Raw genomic sequence first — 19,924 nt, 5'->3', positions numbered from 1 at the left:
GATTCGAACTGCCGACCTTCTGATCAGCAAGCCCTAGACTCTGTGGTTTAACCCACAGTGCTACCTGGGTCCCTTAGTTATTAGCTATGATAGGAAAAAAGGAAAATCCAAATTTAGAGCAAGCGTACTCCTGAAAAAACAGTTGCTGGGAAACAAACAACGGGGAGCTGTCCAGAAGATTTGGCTGGCCACCCTTGAAAACAGGATGCAGGACAGGATGGGCCAGTGGTGGCCCATTTGGGGAGGGGGGACAGTGGTGGAACCACCGCCAACCCAGAGCTTCCCTGACCTTGGTGCCACTGAGATGGACCCTTTTACAGGCATGGCCTGCCCTGTTTTGCCATGAGGCAAAATGGGAAGGTGCTTCCCTGCACTGACTCCCTGGCCCTTGCACACTGAAGGCCAAGCTGGGTACCTGGATGCAGGCAACAGTCTCCCAACAATTTTTTGGTTTAAAGTAAAAAGCTTCTGCCAAAGACTGCAATTGTGAAAGGTGCTTCATTCTTCCTCCTCTAGCTGTTTTTTTCTGTCCAAAACTACTCCCTAGCTGTTTTGTCACCTGTAGGGAAAAGATGCAGGAGTAGTAACAAGAAACACTCCCCCCCCCCTTTCAGAATTTGACTTTGAATGGATCCAAGAACTAACTTGCTTGAATCTGGCATGAAATCTGAAATGACACCCGCAGCACCAGGCGACCATTGTTACAAAGCTTGCCATGGCGTGACGCTGGTGGTACCTAATTCCAGTAAACTACCTGCTGCCAAAATACCTGAAAAAGAACCATTAGCTTCTGACTTGTTGAGCAGGGGCAGGGGGGGGGGGCGGGGGAGATGCTAAAGTTGTGCCATGAGGGCTCCACATGTGCTCCCTTCTCAAAGATCAAGAGTGTTTGGGGCAGCTTTGCCTCCTTCAACAGCTTATGTTCCCTGGGCCCATCTCATTATTCATGTCACCACCAGCAAATTAAAACCAATAGGAGGCCCTTCCCAATTTTATTGGTTCTAGTCATGTAGCTGTATTTTATTATTACCTGGTTTAGAATTCAAATTTCTCCTGCCCATAATTTCCCTGAGAAGTTCCTCTCTGGCTCCAGAATGCTAGCCGAATTTGTGCACACCCCTAAGCCGTTAAGGAACCCTGGGACAAGCCAGCTTTGAGGGCACTTGAGTGCTCAGCAGAGGCACCCAGGGCACTAAGTAAGTCCCGGGGCTCCTTGCACCTGGGATATTTGCTTAGCAAAAGAAGAAGAAGAAGAAGAAGAAGAAGAAGAAGAGGAGGAGTAGTAGTAGTAGTAGTAGTTTGGATTTGATATCCCGCTTTATCACTACCCGAAGGAGTCTCAAAACGGCTAACATTCTCCTTCCCCTTCCTCCCCCACAACAAACACTCTGTGAGTTGGGTGGGGCTGAGAGACTTCAAAGAAGTGTGACTAGCCCAAGGTCACCCAGCAGCTGCATGTGGAGGAGCAGAGATGCGAACCCGGTTCCCCAGATTACGAGTCTACCACTCTTAACCACTACACCACACTGGCTCTACATAGCCACAATCCCCACCCTCTAGATGGTAGAGCAGGCTGAAGACAACCAAGGGGAGGAGAGAGAGTAGACGGCAGACAAAACTCTTCAGCAAATCAATTCTTCACCACTCAGCAATGTCACAGTTACACCAAGCTACTTCCCAGGGTACCCAACATCCCCACTGAGTACCCTGCATCTGCTGGAAAACTACATATCCCTGGGTTCTTGGTACCTACAATGCTGTATGTTCAGAATCTCATCTCCATCTGCATTGGCTGTGCACACAAGGACATAAGAAAGACGTGTGGGAAGAGGCTTCCCGAAACAAATGAAGACCCTCCCTCTTCATAGCCCCCTGTGACCCTCATCCCATCTTGATGCACTGATCACTGCAAGCCCTTCCTTGTCTCACAGTTCGCTATATAGTCATAGCACCTGTTGACATAGGCTGGAAGGCAGTGTCGTGGTACAAATCATTTGATCCTCTGCCTCCAAGTTTCTATCTCATAAGTGAAGTACAAAATTATAGAATCACAGAACTATAGAGTTGGAAGGGACCCTGAGGATCGTCTAGTCCAACCCGCTGCAATGCAGGAATATGCAGCTGTCTTATACGGGGATTGAACCTCCAACCTTGGCATTATCAGCATCATGCTCTAACCAACTGAGCTATCCAGGTTTTTTTTTTTAAAAAAACCAAATAAACAAATTATACTTGCATAATTTATTCTACTTTCATTTCCTGGTGGTAGAATCCAGTTTCATTATATGCTGTAGTCTCTGATCCTGGTCTCGTCCCCAGCATATTAAGTTAAGGAAGCGTCTGTGCTATATTGCGGGTCCTGCCACTCTGCAACTTTGCGGTGTCTGAGCTGATCCTGATGCATCCCAACGAAGTACATTCAAGTCACAGGCCATAAAGGCAGCCATGGGGGCCACAGATAGAGAAACTCTAGCTACATCTAGCTACAGTGGCATGGATAAGAGGAGGTGCCTGCTTTAACGGAGACATGGTAGAGAGCAGCTGAAACCATAAGGCAGCACAAACCTTCCTCTGTAAAAGTTAGGATATTAATCCATCTCATTCCAAGCATTTTATACCTTCCTTTGAACCTGTCTCCATTTTTTCTTCCTCCATTTTTCAGTCCCAAAAAACGATTCCCCCTATTTTCTTGGCCTTGGCTGTTCAGTTGAAATTATACTGGGTGTGGGAAGAGAGCAGACTGCCACTTTTGTACCCCAGTGTGAAGGAGTATTTTCCTCCCCAAAACACAACACACGCGCCCCTTTGTCTCCCCACACCACTCTGAGGAACCTATTGGCAAACTTAGGAAACCAATCCCCCCCCCACCCAAAATACCAAACACCACCCACTGGGCCCCACATAGCTTGAAAATGTCAGAAGTTTGTTGACCATGTCAAGCCAGGCTAACCAATGTGCGAGTGAGTTCTCTCCTTGGCTAAACATTGTCCTAGAGATCTATCTGATGCCCTGAAGATCTGTGTACAAAACCCACCCCATCCTGCACCTACAAACTCCCTGTCTTCCTCCCGACTCTGAGGAAGTCCTTTGTCTTCTTTCCTTGATTCCTCTCAGTTGTCTCTGTCCCCATAGTCATTGTAGAGGACACTCAACATCTGCTCCTCGCATGTTTTCTTGAGGTCCCGACTCAGCTCCATCCAGCTGAATCCGTATGGCTTGATCTCACTGTAACGGCAGGCAAGGAATTTGAGCGACATACGCTGAAGTCCAATCTTGGGCTCCTGCAAGAGGCCATGGCACCAGGTGCTGAGGTCCCCAAGCTGGGAGAGAATGAGACCAGCTTTTCTAGAGAGGACAGAAAGAGACAATGGAAGGGAAGTAGAAATGGGCCTAAGCAGGAACACAGGAAACAATCTCATACTGAATCAATCCAACATCTACACCAGCGGTGGAGGACTTTCTCAGATTCTTATCAAGGTTAGCCTTAGTGGCCAAGTTTGACAAGGGGGCATGGTCAAACAACTGTCGATCAGCTGGTGTCATTAGGTCACATGATTGACAGGTGGGTTGTCCTGCCCACTTGTCAAAATGCTTTGTGGGTTTCCCAAGCTCCTGCTGCCAATGAGGGGAGCCAGAAAGGAGCCTGCATTTTAACATTCAGATTTCTTTCTCTTGCTTCCCACTTCCCACCCAACACCATGTATGATGTCAGGGTCGGGTCGGTGGGTGTGGCTTGCTCAAAATGGCAGCCACTCTCCAGGGTTCAAGGCAGTTTTTCCTCTAGTCCCACCTGGAAAAGCCAGGAGTTGCACCTGAGCCTTCTGCATCACCCTCCTTGGACAGCCTCTGCATCAAGTCATTAATTTAGCATCCTCTGTTTGCTGGATTGGAACATTTGTTTGTATTTTGGGATACATGTTCAGGGTACAGTTCTCTGCTTCAAGTTTAAAACATAGCAAAACCCTCCTGCTGACTTTCTTATAGAACATATGTTGCTATGCAGTGCTTCTTCTTTTTTTCTAAAGAAAATGTTTAGGGGTACTCTCATTTTGAGTCAAGAAAATCACCATTTTATAGTTCAATTCTGAAAAAATAAATACAATAAATAAAAGTACAAAGATTCACAAAATGTTTATGGGTATGCGTGCCCCTGCATACCCACCCCCCAGAAAAAAGCACTGTTGCTATGGCTCAAGACAGATGTTCTGGGGGAAATACATTTCATGCTACGTTAGGACAATGGCATTGTACAGGACAATGGCATTGTACGGGGTTGGGTTGGGGGAAGATGGCAACTATTATTATTCAGCATCTTCCCCAAAGATGTTTGAGCCCTCATTTCCAAAGTCTGATGTGTTGCTGGCTCAGTTGAACCATGGCTGAACTTTTAAATTGGAGGGGGGGGAGAGAGAGAGAGAGGTGGAGAAATTAAGAAGCCCTTGAACCACCTCCTAATTAAAGCTGTGCTTCTGCCCACCTCCTGGAGGTCAGTGAAACTTCAGCACTCCCCCCCACCTCACATAATACCCCCCCCCAAATTCTTCCCAGCCATTGTGTCACATTGACCCCTAAAACAGGCTATGGAGGTCAGCATGCAGGTGAAATGAGTTTAACTGTCACTATGATTGCTGTATGAGTGACTGAGTGCATGAAACAATTCGAACTGCTTGAAATATTTCTGAATTTAATAATATGGTGGCAGGGTTGGAATGGGACCCCCTCCAGATGTTGTTCGGTTACAGCACCCATCACCCCTGACCATTGGGCCTGCTGGCTGGGGCTGATGGGAGCACAACATCTAGAGAGCCACATGTTCCCTATCCCTGGATATCTGAGCTCTCCAAGATATCAGAACCAGTGTGGCACAGTGGTCTGATTGCATCACAAAGCTCGTTGGATGGGCTTTGGCCAGCAACTGTCTTTTAGTTCAATGTACCATGCAGGATTGTTGAAAGAGCAAAATGGCAGAAGGCTTCATGGATACCACCCTGAGCTCCTGAGAGGAAGACTGGGGACACAAGATGTAAGTTGGTTCAGGCTAGACTGTACTCTCCAAGATTCCTCTTTGACAGACTGCCACTAACCTCTCACTGTCATATAAGCCAGATGTTTGGCTCAAGTGTCACCATGGCAAAAGCCTGCAGCCTTTCAGCTTCCAGATGTCAGCGTTACCAGCATCCCAGCTTTTTGTTGGGTGCTTGTTCTTTGTCATGGCAACTACTGTTGCTAGGAAATAACTTGAAAGCCAAGTGGTTGCTGAAGAAGTGCTCAAGGATGGCAAAGCATAAGAAGCCATGAAGAGTCCTCCCTCTCAAGAGTCTTTCCAGGGCCAAACCACATGAGATGATGGGGAACAGTGATCGCTTTACATTTTGGCAAAAAAAGAAAAGAAAAGAAAGTCTCTAATCTGGATTGAGTCTACAGTGGAGCTAACCCCACCCCACCCCACAACATTTCCCCAGTGAAACCCATCCTCTGAAGCTGCAACACATAGATTTTCCTTAATGGAGTAAACAGCATGTTAGAAAGGGATTTTCATTAGGAAAACAGCATTTGTAGAGTGAGGGAAGGGGCCGAACATGTATCATGAAGTGCCAAGGGACTTGAACCCAGTGAGACTTTTGGCAAAAAACAAAAAACCAGACTTGAAACAACAACTAGTGAACTCCAGTTACAGATCTCTGTCTTCTTATTGAGTTTGGCTCCAAGAGAGTTAAAGGGGGGGTTGGGGCTTCACTTCCTGCAATGCACACCCCCACCTCCATTTCTTTGGTTCCACTGTTGCTCAGAATCATGCAGGTTGTGTAGATTTTTGAAACAATACAAACACTTGCCAAATGCGTTGGACCAAAGGCAAAAACAGGATGAGGATAAATACTACAAGGAGCTGCGGTGCCTCTTCCAAAGTGCTTCCAGGGTGAAAAAGCCCTATTACTTTGTCCCCTCCAGCCCTCAAAGCAGGAGGGAGACTGTTGGTATGCAAGATGACGAGTGCATTGAGGACAAAATGTTGAAGCTGAGCAGCCAGTCTCTTGGTTAAGGTGGAACCTGCAAGTCGTTTGCCCTGTCACTCACAAGAGCATTTGATCCACCTGCAGGCAGCTGATCCAAGCATCTAGTTGGATACCCAAGTTTTATCATCATCCTTAGAGACGGATGAAATGATCTCCATCAAATGCTGCTGGATGCCAATAACTTGACACCACCCGACTCCTCTAATTTCAGAGTTTATATTTTTAAAAGGGAATTAACTCTTACATCTCTCTTGAATCTTTTTTTTAAAAAAAAACATCCCTTACTAGTAAGAATAAAGCTCATCCGTAGCCAGGAAAAGAGTAAGGTAGACACCTCCACCCCTACATTTGGTATACGGTAATTTGTCTATTGATACAAGTTGGTTGGGTGTGCAAATGAATCAAGCACTCTTTATTTTTTTGCAGTCCTCTGGCATCTAACGTGTGTCACTACCCTGAACTAAAAGACAAGACAATGCTACACATGTTCCCCTTTTATATCAGTTTAATTGTTATGACTCCCTTCAAAGAATCCTATGAATCCCAGTTTGGTGATGATATGGGCAATTATGTTGGGAATTCTTATTTCCTCACAGAGCCATAGTTCCCAACACTCCTTGGGGAAAGGGAAAGGGACCCCTGACCCTTATGTCCAGTCGCGGACGACTCTGCGGTTGCAGCGCTCATCTCGCTTTACTGGCCGAGGGAGCTGGCGTACAGCTTCCGGGTCATGTGGCCAGCATGACTAAGCCGCTTCTGGTGAAGCCAGAGCAGTGCACGGAAATGCTGTTTACCTTCCCGCCAGAGGGGTATCTATTTACCTACTTGCACTTTGACGTGCTTTCGAACGGCTATGGGGAAAGGTAACTACTATTAAACCAGTTAAGCCATGCTGTGGCATAGACACACTCCCAGTATCTTTTCCATTTTACATGTTGCTGCTTAAAGATGTCAAGGCTAGTGACAAGAACTTTGAAACAACCGGCATGGCACAGAAGGTCTCATCTTACCGGGGTCCCAGTTCATCCTCACATCGCCAGGTGAACTCCCCAAAGCTCTCGTAGTGCTGGTTGTAATGGTACAGGACCCGGTGAAGGCTTGGTGAGCCCAAGTCCAGCAGGGTGTTGTAGGCCGTTTGCTGCTCCTTCCCGCTAGTGTAGCCATTGAAGAGGTTGTAGATCTTGTCTGCTATTTCTGGATTTAAACAAAAAGGGAAGGTGAAATGTTGATCAACCTAGTGAAAGGTAGTCTGGAGTTCAAGCAGCACCTCTTGGAAAGAAGCATTTCCCCATCACAGCTGCCCTCCTCAGCACAGCATCTTTGGGAAGGGAGAAGGGAGAGTGCTGGGGAAACAGCCACCCTTGGAAAGCGGGGCAAGGGGGCATTTTGTGTTTCAGTGCAACAGTGAAGATGGAACAAGGATTTCAAAGACGAGCTCCTGCAAGCTCTTTACCAGCAACCTAGCTCTGCAACTTGCAACACAGATGTACATACCAGAAAATATATTGTGCATTTTCAAAGCATCATTTTTCAACCCGAAACCCTAAAATTTATAGATGCAGGAATAGGTTTCGCACACACACACAAAATGTTAAAAATAAAATACTGAAGCACTGTAATGTAGAAGCCTCTTTTGCCAACGGGCAGGTCTCTGAAGCAGCAGCGTTACCTTGGGCCTTCACATCGTCCACCACCGGGCAAGGAGTCTTCACGGTCACGTCACTCGACCTTGAACGTCTGCCTGTGTTATCCACACCCCAGAGAGTGAACCTGATGACGGAACAGAAAATATCACCAGATACATGCAGCATACAGGTTTGGACTGCATGAGCCATTGTGCCCTGCATCTCCTGCACCTTTATCTTAATTCAAAAGATGTCTATTCCCCTTTGCTGTGGGCTCGAGACAAGTCAGCAGCTGGCATTGCTACTCACATGTAGGTGGTGTCAGGTTCCAGGCAGCGGATGATCAAAGAGATGGTGGCGGACAGCTTGTCAGGCACCTGCGCTGGCATGGCGCAGGGCGACTTGGCCCCAGAGATGATGTCATCCACAAAACTCAGCACCGTCTCTAGGGAAACAGGCAACCCAGCCATTATCTGATAATGCAGATGGACAAGGAGCAAGGAAGACAGAGGAGGATAGGAAATGTCTGCAAGTTTTTAATAAATCATATTATTTTTTATGTTTTTAATAAATTGTATTATATGTGTGTGTGTATTAATGCTTGTGGCGTTTCACCTCTAGGGGTCTAGAAAGAGTTAAGTTGCCAGGGAGGTAAACGGCCAATGGGAGCTCTCCAGGCAGAAGCAGGGGTATATAAGGGGAAGCAGGCAGACAGGAGGGAGATAAAAGGAGTTGAGTTGAGGTGGATTTGATGAGAGAGGTAGAGAGGATTTTGAAATAGAGGGTTAGAGAAGCTAGTGAGGTGAGCGGTGGGGCAGAATCTATAAGAGTTAAGAAGAGAATTTCAGTCAGGGAGAACAGGGGGAGAACTAAGACTAACGGTTAAGCTTAAAGTAAACATAACTGAGAAACCAATAAGAGTTGATATGCTTGTAAGATCTGCACAATAAATAAACTTAATTGTTTTGTTCACTGTTCAACTGACTGAGTTCAAATCAATTGTGTACCAGTACACAGATATACTGGTTGGTGGCAGCAAAGGGAAGAAATAGGCGAGGGAGGTATTGGGTCAATAGACCGTCAAACGTCCGGGGACCCTTTAAGCAATCGCCACAATGCTTAATTGCTTTTTAATTATTGGGGTTTTAGCTGGTCTCACTTTTATCTGTAAGACACCTTCAGTCCCTGTCAGAGGAAAAGGGTGGTATAATAATAAGTATATAGATACCATAGTAATAGTCATAACATAATAATAAATTGAAGCTGGAGAGAAGTTTGGCAACCAAAGCTGTTTGCTTTTGATTAACCGCTTTGGCAATTAATTCTTAAAATATTTGCACCCCACCTTCCTGACCCTTAAGGGTGGCTGCGACCCCCCAAATAGAAGCAATCACTTAAACAAGCAAATCAATAAGAATCAAAGCCATCCAGCAGCAATCAGCAGAACTAAACGTAGAAAAGTAACAGAAAAGTTGGCAGCAACGTTCACAGGGTGTGCCAAACAAGCACTGATTGCTTTACTGGCTCTGTAAGGCAGGGAGAGAAGAGGTCAGAAATTTTTTACAGGGCAACAGATTTCACATCCTGGGTGCTACCACCAAGAAGCTCCTATCCTGTGTCCCTACCCATCACACCTTAAAGGGCAGAGAGCCCAAACCTCCTGTGGTGATTGAAGAATGTAGACAGGCTCCTATGGGAGGAAGCTGCCCTTTAGATAACCCAGTCCCAAATTGCTTGAGGCTTTAAAGGACACAACCAGTACTGTGAACTGAGCAAAGAAACAAACCACAAGCCTTGACATTTCATCAAATAATCCACAAGAGGATGAACTTCCAAATTCATTTCAAATCCGATGGCAATGTAAGGAAGTACTGGAAATTCCCCTCCTCCATTTGCCCTGAGAAATTTGGAACTTTTTATCCAATGTTTGTTTCCTTTGAGATTCCTCAGGTGCTTTACATGAGAACGAACCTCAAACTCAAACCTTGAATTTTGCTTTAAACCGAATTTTGATAGCAACTCTAAAAGTGAGTCCTGTATAATTGTTCGCACAAAAAGACAATGTAAGAAAAACCCAAATGAGTGTGATCATGATGTAGAGCACAGAACAGGGTGACCAATATGGGAGCATCCATTTCCCTTCATAAAATGTCCTGACTCTTTGCAAATGATGGCATATGATTGTGGCATCATTCCCAGGCGATTAGGGGCTTCATTCTCAAGTCAGACACAGCCAGGCTGATACTGAGGCACAATGAAACCAAAGCTTGCCATTTAAACATAAAGGGGAAGGAAACTTTTTAATGTCCTCAGAAATTGCTGCAAACCCTCCTGTTGATTCCCATCTACCCATTATGGACCTCTTTGTGGGGACCAAGCTCTGGTGAATGTGGAGGGAGCCATTCCTAGCTCAAACGGTTGAGGAAACGATGGAGATTCTTATGATCATAATGATGGTTTTTAAAAATGGATAATAATAATAATAATAATAATAATAATAATAATAATAATAATAATAATAAAGGTAAAGGGGCCCCTGACCATTAGGTCCAGTCGTGTCCGACTCTGGGGTTGCGGCGCTCATCTCACTCTATAGGCCGAGGGAGCCAGCGTTTGTCTGCAGACAGCTTCCGGGTCATGTGGCCAGCATGACAAAGCCGCTTCTGGCGAAACAGAGCAGCGCACGGAAACGCCGTTTACATTCCCGCCGGAGCGGTCCCTATTTATCTACTTGCACTTTGATGTGCTTTTGAACTGCTAGGTTGGCAGGAGCTGGGACTGAGCAACGGGAGCTCACCCCGTTGCAGGGATTCGAACCGCCGACCTTCTGATCAGCAAGCCCTAGACTCTGTGCATTAACCCACAGCGCCACCTGGGTCCCTTAATAATAATAATAATTTATTATTTATACCCCACCCATCTGGTTGGGTTTCCCCAGCCACTCTGGGCGGCTTCCATCAGAAAAATAAAACACAGTGATCTATTAAAGATTAAAAGCCTCCCTAAACAGGGTTGCCTTCAGATGTCTTCTAAAAATCTGGTAGTTGTTTTTCTCTTTGACATCTGATGGGAGGGCGTTCCACAGGGCGGGTGCCACTACCGAGAAGGCCCTCGGATTTGGATTTGGGTTGGAACCTGGATGACTTTAAAACGGGGTTGGACAAATTAGTGGGTGATAAGACAGTCAGTGGCTGCTAGACAGGATGTCTATGTTCTCCCTCCACTGCCAGACACAGTATGCTTCTGAAAACCAGTCGCTGGACAAGCCAACTGGGAGATTATTATGGTGCTCTGGTCCCGCCCCCCCCCCCCTGGCTGGCCACTGTGAAAGCTGCACCAGAAGGGCCTTGTGTCTCATCCAGCAGAGCTCCTCATATGCTCTTACAGAGAGAGCTCTATTTTGTTGTCTAAACTGGAACAAACTACTTTGGCAACACTGTGATTTAGTATTAGCCCTACTTCAAACCACTGAGCCTAGGGCTTGCAGATCGGAAGGTTGGCAGTTCGAATCCCCGCGACGAGGGTGAGCTCCCCCAGCGCCTGTCCTCCTAGCAGTTCAAAAACAAGTAGATAAATAGGTACTGCTCCCGCAGGAAGGTAAACTGCGTTTCCGTGCGCTGCTCTGTTTCGCCAGAAGCGGCTTTGTCATGCTGGCCACATGACCTGGAAGCTGTCTGCGGACAAACGCTGGCTCCCTTGGCCTATAGAGCGAGATGAGCGCGCAACCCCAGAGTCGTCCGTGACTGGACCTAACAGTCAGGGGTACCTTTACCTTTAACAATACGGTGTTATATTGCATCAGTATTTAATTTTTATGCACACTGCCCTGGAATCCATGTTTGGGATGAAAGACGCTGTTTAGAAATTTTCAAAAATAATTATGTAAATGCATTTATAAAAGACCAAACTGCACTCACCAGTTTCCACTTTGGAATGGTCCAAGCGGTCCGTCACCTTCTCCTGGCGGATGAGGTAATCAACGATCTGTACTCCAATTGGGGGTTCCGAATGCTCCCACTCCAGAACTACCAGGGAGCTACTAGGTTCATGAACAGTGGACAACCTCAGCCTACAGGGGGAGAGCAAAAACAGAGGTCAGGCTATGGGTAACCCTTGGCGAGCGCCATCAACTGTCCTGACGATGTCAATGGGAATGCCGACTCAAATTCAGTGAAATTCTGACAATAGAGTACCCCCCCACACACATTCTGCCTTCATTTCACTGTACTGTATTCAACAGAGCACCTGGTGATGCTTAAGCAACGGTGCTCAAATAATAATGTGCTCTGCTTATTCAAGTACCTTCAAGCCAGTGCATTAATGAGATGTACAGGGCGCACTTTGCCACACTCTGTCTTTGGTGCGCAATGCAAAGCGGGTGGGCGGGGGAGGGCCCAACTAGAGACCTTTCAGACACACACCTCGCACAGAACCCAAAATGGGGACAATTAAATGGACACTCTAAATCCAGCAGGCAGATTCAGATTCCGTTCCATTACGACACCTCCGCCCAACCTACCTTCTCACGGTGAGGGCATAATGGGACAATGACCACTGCCCTGCACTCCTCGGGAGAAGTCCAAAATGAAATATAGAAAGAACCAGCATCAAGCTGGTTACACGGAAACCTTGAACTCCCAACAGCTGTTGTTGTTGCTGCTTTTTTACCCTGGTGGACAGTAAAAGCTTGCCTTTGCACCTATAGCCTTCTTTGCAGGCTTACTACAATATCGATTTAATATTTACTTTTTGCATCCTGCCCTTTTCCTGCCATGAAAATTCATGACATAAACAGAATATCCTAAAAACAGCAATAAAACATACACGTGAAATACTCTTACGACCCAATAAAAAACAGACACCGGTAAAATACACTTCCCTTTGGAAGCAACAGAGTAGAAAGCCAGTGCCTGCCTGCACTTTTTGATGTACACTGCAATGTACACCCTGCTTCCATCTGGGCTCCAAACAGCATTATGGGGCCTGTCAGGAGCTGCAGGCATGGAGATCAGGCCACGGGTGCCTTCTCTCCCACACCAGATTCAAAAAGGAACCGTCTGATCAAATCCACCATCACCCCCATGATTCTGTGAAAGAGACTCGAGAGGTAACTCTGTTTGGGCATTATTTTCCTCTTTATTTCTGGTGGTGGAATAATATTTGCTACAATGAACAATATCAAATGAGGCCACGTTTCCCAAAAGACATTTAGCAAAATCTCAGTTCTGCAAACTGATGGTGGGGAGGAGGACACCTACATAGGGCGCGGGAGGGGAGCACAGGCTGGGAGCCCATCAGCACCGAAGGCACTTGAGTCACACCGACACCAGTCCTCGATGACGTCCCCACTGCCTGAGCACCATAGGGAACTCATGGTGGCCTCTTGCAACAGCTGAGGGAGAAATAAGAGGAGAACAGGAATGAGGAAAAGCACAGGAGGAACATCAAGAAAATCCCCGCCATGGGCTGAATTTTAATCCTACCCAAAGCCTGCAAAGCAGGGGGGGGGGCACTTCTGACAAATTTTGTTGAGGGGGCTGCAAATTGTTTGCTCATTTCACACTAAGCCACGGTTTGGTTTACGACTGGGTCACTGAGTCAATGTGCAACAAACCTGCACAGGTGTAGTGATCAAAACAGAAGTTCAGAATTCAATAATAGAAGACCAGCAAGCCATTAACATATCAGTCTTCTTCTGCAAACAGAAAGAAATTCAAAAATATTCCTTCAGTAGCACCTTAAAGACCAACTAAGTTTATATTTTGGTATGAGCTTTCGTGTGCAAGCACACTTCTTCAGATATACACCTGAATGTATCGTGTGTATCTGAAGAAGTGTGCTTGCACACGAAAGCTCATACCAAAATATAAACTTAGTTGGTCTTTAAGGTGCTACTGAAGGAATTTTTTTTATTTTGCTTCGACTCAGACCAACATGGCTACCTACCTGTAACTAGAAAGAAATTCAGATGGGGAGAATTTAATAAGCACTGCTATGCTGACTGCAGTTATTCCGCTTCAAGTCTGTTTCTAGCCATCATGGTTTGAGAAGATTGGAAATGTCACCATGTCTTCTCCCACTCCCTCTGCCCCCTTCAGATAATCTTGTTTATATGAAAATTTGAATACTTTAGACCGAGTAAGAGAGTAGCCTGTCCCCCTTTAGAATGCTCACTTATTTGCAGCCACTGATACTACATTTAGTCCTGCCACCCATATATAGCCACTCACCTTCTGAGTTTGATTGTTGGTGACCAGCTCATAAATGGGTGCTGCTTTGGTGACCTCCAGGAGGATAGGCTCGGGTGCAGTGTCGGTGCCAGAGGATACATGACACAGAGGACAGGATGATGGACAGCGGCCTCTGCTCTGGCATTCCATGCGCACGCCGGCTGCCATGCGCTTGGTTCCTGACTCTGACAAGCTGGCTATGTACTCTGGAAACGTCAGGACCCTGGGATCTCGCTCACGCTCCTCAGACTCATCTGATGGGGAGTTACCTGTAAGAAATGTGATTGGATAGAATCAGGTAAAGGTGAGTAGTGACCTGGTCAAGTTTCATGGTGCCCTGGACTAGAGAGACAAAACATCTGCACCCACAGGGGTGTGAAATCATTTGCAGGGACCCAGTGCAGATTTCAAGCTCATATCATTAGTTTTGTTTCTAAGCTTTTCCCTTCTTAATTTCCAACTTCTTAATCTTCTTCTTTAAAAAAAGGCATTCATAATCATACATAGATCAGCAAACAGGAGCACCAATCCATCTCGAGGGAGAGCCCTGAAAATCTGTCCCATGCCTCTCAGGCCTTTTCCCACCACGCCTGGGAAGGCAGGGACCTGACTGACTCCAGCTACAAAAAGCCAAGGCTGCTGAAAAGGCCAGAGACCATTTTGGCGGTCTCTTAATGCAGTCCCAAGTTATCGGGTCAGAGCTTCCACAGCCTCCACATGCCATAAACCACCGTTGGCAGGATTGGTAGCGACAGCAGCAGATATGTTCTATGCTTATGATAATTTTATTTTTTTTAAAATTAATTTTTGTTTTAAAAAATTGACAAAACATCCATCTTACATATAATATATAAAAACCACTTGGCCATCTTGGCCTGAGACTTACTCCTCCTCAACTAATGGTTTTCCTAATTACACTCTGATGTTGCATTTTGTTATTATTACTATTATTATTACTACCTTAAATACACCATTTAAACACCATGTTGATAATAATTGATATCTCTAACCTTACAAAACTTCTTGTAGCCCTACTAACGATGTCAATTGTTTACAATTGTCTCTCAAATACAATGTAAATTTATTCCAGTCTTTCAAAAAGGTCTGGTCCTGCTGGCTCCAAATTTTCCCAGTTAGTTTCACCAACTTGGCATAGTCCATTAATTTCACCTGCCACTCTTCTTTGGTTGGGATCTCTTCCTGTTTCCATTTTTGGGCCAATAATATTCTTGCTGCGGTTGTTGCATACAAAAACAATGTTTTATCTTCCTTATGTATTTCTCTACCTACAATACCCAATAAGAAGGTTTCTGGCTTCTTTACAAATGTATATTTCAACATTTTTAAAAGTTCATTATATATCATTTTCCAGGAAACCTTCACTTTCTTACAAACTCACCACATTTGATAGAAGGTACCCTCTTTTTCTTTACATTTCCAACATGCATTATTTAGTCTGTATGCGTATGATAATCTTTATAGCCTCTTGCTAATTATGCTGTTTGAAATGTGCATTTTATATTTGACTTCCTTTAGTAAGGTTTTCTTTTGAAATGTTTTAAGATAATATTTTCATTTCCTCTTAATTTGTTGCTTTGAATGTATACTTTATATTTAGACTTTATTCAACAAGGTTATATTCTGGATTGATTGATTTGATGTTTTAATGTGTTGTAAACCGCTTTGAGATTTTTTTCTTAATAATATAAAGGAGTATATATGGAAATGAAATTAATAATAATAGTAATAATAATCCTGGCAAGAATTATGCTGTTTCTTCTCAAATCTTGATTCAATAGTCTAAATTATCAGCAGCCAGCAAGACAAGTATCCTGAAGCTGTGCACATCATTGCTGGGGATTTCAACCAAACTAAACTTAAGACTGTGCTCCCAATGTTCTATCAGCATGTTAAATGTGCAACCAGAGGAGACAAGACACTGGACAAGGTCTAAAGGTAAAGGTAAAGGGACCCCTGACCATTAGGTCCAGTCATGACCGACTCTGGGGTTGCGGCACTCATCTCACGTTATTGGCCGAGGGAGCCGGCGTACAACTTCCAAGTCATGTGGCCAGCATGACAAAGCCACTTCTGGCGAACCAGAACAGCGCACGGAAACACCATTTACCTTCCCGCTGGAGCGGTACCTATTTATCTACTTACACTTTGACGTGCTTTCAAACTGCTAGGTTGGCAGGAGCTGGGACTGAGCAACGGGAGCTCACCTCGTCACAGGGATTCGAACCGCCAACCTTCTGATCAGCAAACCCTAGGCTCTGTGGTTTAACCCACAGTGCCACCCGTGTCCCAGTCTATTCGAATATAAAAATGGTTACAGGGCTTTACAGCTCTCACATTTGGGATTCCTGAAACGCCCACTAGTGGGGGGTAGGGACCAGGTTGACAAGCCCTGCTCTAATTCAACATGGCCCTAATTTTTAAATAGTTTGGGTTGGCATAAGGAAAACAGGTGCAATCCCAGGACAGTTAGTCATAACTGAGTCCCACTGAAATCAACAGAACAAATTAAGTCATGATGACCAACTCAAGTACCATTGATTTCAATGGGACTGAAGGCAGGACCACTTTTCCTGAATCAGGGCTACGGTGCTTTTGAAACAGGAATAATGCAGACAATTAAGCCAACTCTGCTAGTGATGTGACACAGCGGTCTCTGTTAAAAAGAAGTTACTTTTGAGTATGCCCATTTGCGTGCAGTGAGCAACAGTGCTGCAAAGCAATGATTCAGATGCTGCCAAAATTGTATAATTTAATAAAATTGTATAATTTAATAAAAACATTTGGTGCTTTATTTTCCTTCCGGAAAGGGAAGTAAAATGAAGTACTGTAATGCATTCAACAGAAAAGGCTGCCTATAACCAATGAACACTAGATGGTGCTATAAAATTACAGATCATGACAGGCCTGAAATCTTTATCATACCATATGTCTGATGGAAAAGATGATGCATGTTACCAATGGCTGTAACAAGGACTCACTGTATCTGAGCCAATGGCACATGGCAAGTGGTCTAGATGGATGAAAGAGCATTTGAATTATATAAAATCTCCACTAAGTGCATAAAAGGGTGCTTTCTGAGCGCAAGCACACACACACACACACACACACACACACACACACACACTTTTTCTTCTTCTTTCACACACACAGAGCTGCCTTTCTTATTGGGCTTACTGGCGTGTTGTGCCAGGACGCTGGCCTCTCAGGGGCGCCCCAGAAAGTGGGGTACCTGCGTGGCTTTGCCAGTGGCCTCCCCTTTCCCTGCACGCCCGCCAGCTGCGCCCCATCAACCATATGGCTGGCGTGAATGCAGCTTGCCTCCCAAGCCTCCGCAGGAGGAGAGCGATCCCTGCAGAGGCTTAGGATGGAATCTGCGCCCTGCCAACTATATGGCTGGTGGCAGCAGGAGCAGCAGGAGCAGCTAGACGTGCGCTCGTGGGTGCGCACGCTCTCCTGTCCGTCCATCAGGACCCGCAGGAGCCTCTGTGTGCTCACCAAGGAGGACACCATCTACCGGATGCGCTCACTGGGCGTGGCGGCCGAGGGGCTGCCGGACCAATTACGCCTATGGCTGTGTGGCCCGGGTCTGGCAGCTCTACATCAGCGACACGCGGAGTTACATCGCCAAGTACAGGAACTGGCTGGGATCTTTGCATGGTGCCAGATATGCTTAAGACAGCCCTGCACACGCACGCACGCACGCAAACACACACATTTAAATGTGCAGTAGGGACGCGGGTGGCACTGTGGGTTAAACCACAGAGCCTAGGGCTTGCCGATCAGAAGGTCGGCGGTTCGAATCCCCACGATGGGGTGAGCTCCCGTTGCTCAGTCCCAGCTCCTGCCAACCTAGCAGTTCGAAAGCACGTCAAAGTGCAAGTAGATAAATAGGTACCGCTCCAGCGGGAAGGTAAATGGCGTTTCCGTGTGCTGCTCTGGTTCGCCACATGATCTGGAAGCTGGCCACATGATCTGGAAGCTGTACGCCGGCTCCCTCGGCCAATAACGTGAGATGAGCGCTGCAACCCCAGAGTCGGTCACGACTGGACCCAATGGTCAGGGGTCCCTTTACCTTTTATATTATTGTCACTTTTTCCTGCTGATTCTGAGCAGTTGCCCCAAATCAGGCACTTGACACACATAAATGTAAAGAGCAGGGCCAGAAGAAAGTTAGTAACCTTAGCAAAAAAAACCCCACACTATTCAAACATTGCTTGGCAGTCTCCAGGGGTGGGCTAACCAGTCTATAGAAGTCTCTCCCCACAACCCCACTCCTCCTCAATAGAAGCCGCATGGTCCTCCATTTCACTTAAAATTTACAAAGCTCTGAATGCATACCCAGGAACTCTTAACAGTTAAGGCATAACTGATCCGTGTTAAGGGACCCTGAAAATGTGCTCTTGCTTAAGGATAGTCTTGGTATTTAAAGTGTGTCCATCTGTCCCCTAGCACAGCATACCAAAAAAACACACCCTGTAACCAGCAGGTGCTGTGTTTTTTATTGGAAATTGTCTATGATCTCTTCCCCCTTCTTGCATTTCGTGGCATCTGCTCCCTGCCACAACTTTCCCCACAGCCCTAACATGCAAAGAATTATCATGCCATAGCTGTAAGGAACCAATGCATTCACCTTAAGCATCTCCTCTCCCAGGACTGATATTCTCTGTAATCAGGGGACCAGCAGGAGAGGCCTAGTCACAACAAAGAGCTTTAGGGAGGGTGGTCCCTATTTAAAATTCTGAGAAAAGCAATTATTCCATTTCACCAACTGCTTCCATTTCAAAACATAAACATTGTTTTCGCAAATCCCAATGAACTCCCAACTTGTCCTGATTGATTCAGTTCTAGAGACTCAGAGGAGGGCGTGAACCCCAAAGAAAACAACAAGGAACCTGCTGGTTTTGTCAGGCACAGGGATGTGGAAATTGGGACTTTGGGGAGAACATGCTTACACTCTCTGGCACGGCTATCCAGGTGATCCAACAGACTGGAAAGAGAAGTTGCTGAACTGCAATTTATCACCAAACTTAAAACAATGGAGAAACCTGGTCTAAATAAAGACATTGGATTCTTATCTCATTATACATGATAAAGCTATCTTTAGCCATCTCACCCATTGCTTTTCCTGTGGGACCAATTTGCAGTCGTAAATTCTTCCTGCAAGACCAAATGCGGCCATAAACAGTCTGGTTTCCCACCACCCTTGAGAGTGGTGCCCCTCCCCACCCTCTCACTATATATAAGCGTCTGCTGACTTCTGTTTCAGTGTACCTGAAGAAGTGTGCATGCACACGAAAGCTCACACCAATGACAAACTTAGTTGGTCTCTAAGGTGCTACTAGAATAAAAACATTTTTTTATTTTGTTTCGACTACACCAGACCAACACAGCTACCTACCTGTAATTCAAATCAAAAGGCATCTGACACAAAAGCCCTGTTCACCTATTAGGTGTCTGAAGAAGCAGGCTTCATGGCGGCTTCATGGCACCTTCCAGCTTTCCATGTGGTTCAGGCCTGTCTCACTTGCTCATGCTCCCCACGCAATCTGGAACTCTGCACATTTTGCTGAAAATGAAGGAAGCTGGAAGCAGGCACATGAAAACAGCCTCTTTGTAGTCATGTTACCCCTTCTGGAGAGCAATGACTTGCATAGGACTAATGACTTTGTGGAATATATGGCGGCAACCAAATAACATTTCTCAGCTGACAGGAGCTAACCTGCAACTTCATTCTATTTCTGTGGCCTGATACAAATGAGTATTTGTCCCTCTATTATAATTGCCAGAAACATTTGCCTGCCTGTCATCTTCTACTGCCTCTTTCTCATCCCATTCTTGTCTCACAAAACTTTGTATTATACAAATGCTGGTGTACGCTATTTAGGAGGCAAGATGCCAATTGAGCGCATATATGCAAAAATAAGCCTATTTACACTGCCTCATTCATCTGTGTGATTTATTTTGAACAACAGAAGCTGGGATCTCGCTCCCTCCCTACCCGCAAGAGAAGAATTTGTATTTTTGGTTAGATCAA

General features: G+C 45.7%; 1 protein-coding gene across 1 annotated transcript in view; it reads right to left on the bottom strand.

The window, feature by feature from the left end:
* Window positions 1-1,406: 1,406 nt before the first annotated feature.
* Window positions 1,407-19,924, bottom strand: part of ASTN1 (astrotactin 1) — a gene marked incomplete at its 5' end in the record, with an annotated part of 207,979 nt that continues 189,461 nt past the window's right edge. The window contains 7 exons of the mRNA XM_035123692.2: window positions 1,407-3,345; window positions 7,025-7,208; window positions 7,684-7,784; window positions 7,949-8,084; window positions 11,557-11,708; window positions 12,898-13,031; window positions 13,870-14,138. Of these exons, the coding sequence (XP_034979583.2) occupies window positions 3,111-3,345; window positions 7,025-7,208; window positions 7,684-7,784; window positions 7,949-8,084; window positions 11,557-11,708; window positions 12,898-13,031; window positions 13,870-14,138 (1,211 nt within the window). The remainder of the gene's footprint in view (window positions 3,346-7,024; window positions 7,209-7,683; window positions 7,785-7,948; window positions 8,085-11,556; window positions 11,709-12,897; window positions 13,032-13,869; window positions 14,139-19,924) is intronic.

The sequence above is a fragment of the Zootoca vivipara genome, chromosome 7 (genome assembly GCF_963506605.1).
Source record: "Zootoca vivipara chromosome 7, rZooViv1.1, whole genome shotgun sequence".
Taxonomy (NCBI): domain Eukaryota; kingdom Metazoa; phylum Chordata; class Lepidosauria; order Squamata; family Lacertidae; genus Zootoca; species Zootoca vivipara.
This window is presented reverse-complemented; position numbering and strand designations above follow the sequence as displayed.